The sequence below is a fragment of the Nelumbo nucifera genome, chromosome 2 (assembly GCF_055504915.1).
Source record: "Nelumbo nucifera cultivar China Antique chromosome 2, China Antique-T2T, whole genome shotgun sequence".
NCBI lineage: Eukaryota > Viridiplantae > Streptophyta > Magnoliopsida > Proteales > Nelumbonaceae > Nelumbo > Nelumbo nucifera.
In genome coordinates, this window is record NC_142650.1 from 56633048 (window position 1) to 56637674 (window position 4627).

The 4627-nt window shown below is 38.8% G+C and overlaps 1 protein-coding gene across 1 annotated transcript; it reads right to left on the reverse strand.

The window, feature by feature from the left end:
* Positions 1–348: 348 nt before the first annotated feature.
* On the reverse strand, positions 349–2041 carry LOC104587380 (Papain family cysteine protease). The gene is made up of 4 exons (XM_010244966.3): positions 1517–2041; positions 1297–1416; positions 933–1176; positions 349–790 (listed from the first exon to the last, which is right to left on the reverse strand). The coding sequence occupies exons 1-4, from the start codon at positions 1994–1996 to the stop codon at positions 522–524; spliced, it is 1113 nt and encodes a 370-aa protein (XP_010243268.1). The 5' UTR covers positions 1997–2041; the 3' UTR covers positions 349–521.
* Positions 2042–4627: the final 2586 nt, after the last annotated feature.

Below are 4627 nucleotides of genomic sequence, written 5' to 3' on the forward strand. Positions count from 1 at the left end.
CGTGCGGTGTGAAATTGTAGAGGAAGAATAATCATGGAGGTTTTGTAGTGCGCAGTCCTGTTGGGGATCCAGTGAAATGCAAATAGGTGGTAACCACAGATCCGAAACTAAAAACGACACAGAAGCAAAAGAATCGGAGGAAATGTCTCTGGGTTCCCTTTAAGCTTATCCTTCTCCAATTTGAATTTATCAGTTAATAGGTTTCTTTCCCCATGTATATGCTACAAGATCCTACTCGAGAGTTACTTGAATAGACGTTGGAAGAATACAAGAGGATGGACGCTGGAAGCATTCATAAGAAGGGGTGGGTTAACCGAAGTTTCATTAGAGAGGCTCATCACATATCTCTTTTGCTTGCAATTAAAGGTGTTTAGCTATATATACATGATGCGAGATCACATCTGCATCACCAAATTTAGTTTACACAGTAGTAATTTTCTTGCCATTTGGCTACAACTTGATGTCTAACTAGTAAGTAGTAACTACACATGTCATGCTTTGAGGAAGTAGAAGCTTATAAACTAGGCCACAGTTGCCACTGATGAGACCATGGTGTTGATTCCACAGACGCCATGACCCCTGCAAAGGCGGTAGTACCCCTGCTCTCCCCATTCCTTCCCCCATGAATTCTTGATGATCCAGTAGGGTCTGTATCCAAGCCTGAGAATGGAGAACCCCTTGGCGCCATAACCCACCAGCAACACACCATGATTTAGCCATTTTTTAGGACAAATCAGAGGACAAGAGACTCCACCAATGTAGGTTTGCATGAACGCCGCATTCAACCCCACTGCATATATAAATTTCATGGCTATCAGACAAACAAACACAAACAGTCGAACACCTGGTTTCATATGAGATGATACAGGAAGCTAGCAATGGTGTAAGATCAGTAGTCTCAGAGATCTAAACCAGAAACTTAAAATGCTCACCTGCAAGAGGGCCATGGTGGACTAAATGGGCTGCAATTTGATTCTCATCAAGAGGGATATTTGTGAAGTTGACGACTCTAACAGCCACTTTTTCTGGGTTGAACTTGCATTCACCAGGTTTTCCAGTGTAAGGGTATGTCTCCTCCTCTTCCAAGCCACCGGCCTCCATCAAATACTTGTAGGCATTGGTCATTAGGCCTCCACCGCATCCACTATCACAGGAAGTCCTGTCCGTCTTATCGCACTAAACAAACAAACACAAACATGGAACAAATCATAATCAATTCAAAAATGAAGTATGAAGCAACATTGCTTCTGAATTCTGATAAATGGAGCTATGGTTAGAGTCATCAAAGCAGTGAACCATGTGATCACAATCCACAAGCTGTTGCTCGCTAAGGCTGACAAGCTTCCCAGTTGCTATAAAGTTGGCCCCTTCGACAGCTCCTGTGGTGCTAAATGCCCAACAAGCTCCACAAGTTCCCTGCATCATCAATTTCGACGTTTTCAACTTTCCACTGAAATTTCAGAGCAGTGGGAGCTGAGAGAGAGAGAGAGAGAGAGAGAGAGAGAGAGCTCCAAACCTGCATCTTGACGTCGGTGACGGCACCCTTCTTTCTCCAGTCGAAATTCCTGGGCAGGCGTTTAACTTCCATGGTGGGTGCAGTAGCAGAGACATCGTTGAAAGGAGATCCACCTCTGAACCCCGTAAACAACCTCTCGAATTCATCTTCCGTGAGATCAGAGAACTTGGTGACTCCATGAACTGCAGTTGGATCAAGAGCCTGGTTCTCGGCAGCTCTGATGATATTCTTAGCGAAAACACCGAGTCGGTAAAGATACTCTTCCCTGGTGGAGTACTTCTTACCGTACTTATTCACGAAGCTTTGGAACTTTCTCTCAGTACCCAGATGCCAATCTCCCCCGAACTTTCTGCTGGTCGGATCATCTGTGACTTGAAATATTCTCGGTTCTTCTATACTGCCCCCGAGAACCGCTGAAACTGTGAGTGTGCAGGTTAAGGCCACAACACCCACCGTGAAAGTTAGAGCACCTCGACCCATCTTCTTTGCCAGAGATAGATGGATGGATGGAGAAGGAGAGCTTCTTTTTAGCAGTTGCAGAGATGGAGTACTTAAGAGTGGACGTGCCTATGCCAAAATTACGTAATTATCCTCGTGAGATAACTAAAAAAATAGAGAATAGCAGGAGACAGAGAAAATCAGAGGAAGGTTAAAATTGTAAATTGAGGGGCAGCCGTTAGCGTCTAGCGTGGCGACCATGCAGGGTGGACTTTGTTACAAGACAGACACGTCCAGAACTTTCAGTCATGCATGCATCCTTTGAGCTCCCACCTGTTGGGTTACTGATCTCTGGAAGTGGCTACATTTTGATATGATAGATCCAAGCTCATACGCTTGGATTAGAATCTTTTGTTGCGAGGCTAGAGAATCGGACGGCCCATCCTAAGGCCCACAGTGCCCAAAAATACTGGGTTCCTACCACGTTGGAAGACATGCGTCCTACCTACCATATCCATTTTATACATTGCAGATTTTAGGGGTGTTAGGTTTAGGATTTAAGGGTTTAGAGTTTAGATTAGGTTTGGGTTTTGGGGCTTAAATTTAGAATTTAGATTTTTAGTGTCTTAAGATTTAAGATTAGTATTTAGGGTTTAAGATTTTAAGGTTAGGAATTAGAGACTTAAAATTTAAAGATTTAGGATTTAGATTTTAAAATTTAGGGTTTAAGAATTTAAGATTCAGATCTAAAAACAGGAGATGGTAGATTTAGGATTTAAACATTTTTTAGATCTAAAAATCAGGAGGTGGTAGAATAGAAGGCATGTCCTCCAACGTTCCCAATATATTATGGAATGAGGTTGACAATTTGGCGAAGATAATTGGGCCAACATTCTTTTTTTTAATAAATAAAAAGGTGTGGAGTATTCACTAAGTTGCCACGTGGTGGATTCCTAGGTTGTTCTGTGAGTTTGTTTAACCACCTGTCGATCAGAGCCGCTCCCATTTGTAGTTGGGTTGGTTTTGGTCGGCCTGACATCTGAATCCCATACCACATAGTTGGGCTGGGTTTACGATCAACACCTCAGGCTGAGTTTGGGCCTGGTTGTAGTTCATTGTCATACTAAGTGGAGCAAGGTGCGCCTGGGCTTATCTTGGCTAGAGCAGTGCTAACCCTGTATTCCATCCAATGTATCCGCAACAAAATTATGACAGTTTGATTTTTTTTTTTTGAATTTTAACACTTTACTCCAGGTGAAGGGGCGATCACTTAAAAATTTATTAACCATTATTCAAGGTTTTAAAATCGGATCGGACATAGAACCGATCCAACCATTTGGTTTGAATCGACGGTCTGTTTTGGCTTAAAAAATAAAAAAATAAATAACGGTTAAAAACCGTTGTCCGGGTCGATAGTTTGATGATTTGACCGCCCGGGTCAGCAGGTTACTGATCAAATCAATGATTTTTGGCCAAAAAGCGATTTTAGGGTGAAACAGAACTTGTTAACTGACCAGTTCTTAGGTTTTCCACTCCGGTCCGGTTTTCAAAACCATGCCATTATTAACCATTAATTGAGCGCTTTAGCTGTGTAGCAGATTGTGGGATCAATTATAATGCCCCACACTAGTAATAAAATAAATGGAGCCCACACTAAGAGGTCGAAAGGTTGTGGGCTTTTATGACTGACTAGGAATGATCCCCCGTATTATGTACGAGATAATTAATCTGAATTATTTCATTTTTTTAAATTATTTATTTTAGACATTTAGGTTAAGCTTTTTATTGAATTTGAAATTTACTATTTAACTATAAAAAAATATTAGAAAAATTAACATGGGTCTTACATCTTTGTAATTGACAATCTATTTGACCTATTTTGTTTGAAAATCACTATTAATTTATGTTGTTTTTAATATAATTTAAGAGATTAAATGAGGTCTTATTTGTAAGCAGTAACCCACTTTAATTGGTATTTACTATTTATTTGATAAATTTATTTTTAAAAGCTAAATTAGGTTACTCTTCCAAAAAAAGTTAAATCTAGTTTGCAATTAATAAACTATTTCATCTAAAAGAATGCAACTCATACCATTTGTATTAATTGTTTAGTCACTTTTATGAATGCTATATATTTTTATTTTTATCCATTTAATATTTTGAATATTTTTAAATTAAATTATTTGTTTAATCATTACTTTTGAAATGGTTGTGTTTGAATAAAATTCAGTTACTACCATAACATTTAAACTGGCCACTTTTTAGGGATTAAGATGCTAGGTGTGTAAATTTTAAGAGAGTGGAGTTATCACTTTTTTGTGAATGAATAGACTTTTTAGGAGTGAGAGTTTAACCTCTTCTACAATTTTATCTATTGAAATTTACAATGCCACATGTCTAAAGGGTGATGACTGTTGCGTGAAAACCTTCCTTTAATACACACATACATATATATAATAGATGTGCACATGCTGAATAACTATTACATTCAGCTAATCCTATCTCAGATAATAAAAGGATATAGAGGATGACGTAGCCTGCCTTGACTCATAACCCAAGCTTACAAAGAAATTATGGTAACTTGATTTCTATTATTTTGTGACATAGATTTTATTAAATTTAGAATTGTTTACACTTTTTTATTTCTACACTTTTAATTGATCAGTGATTTTT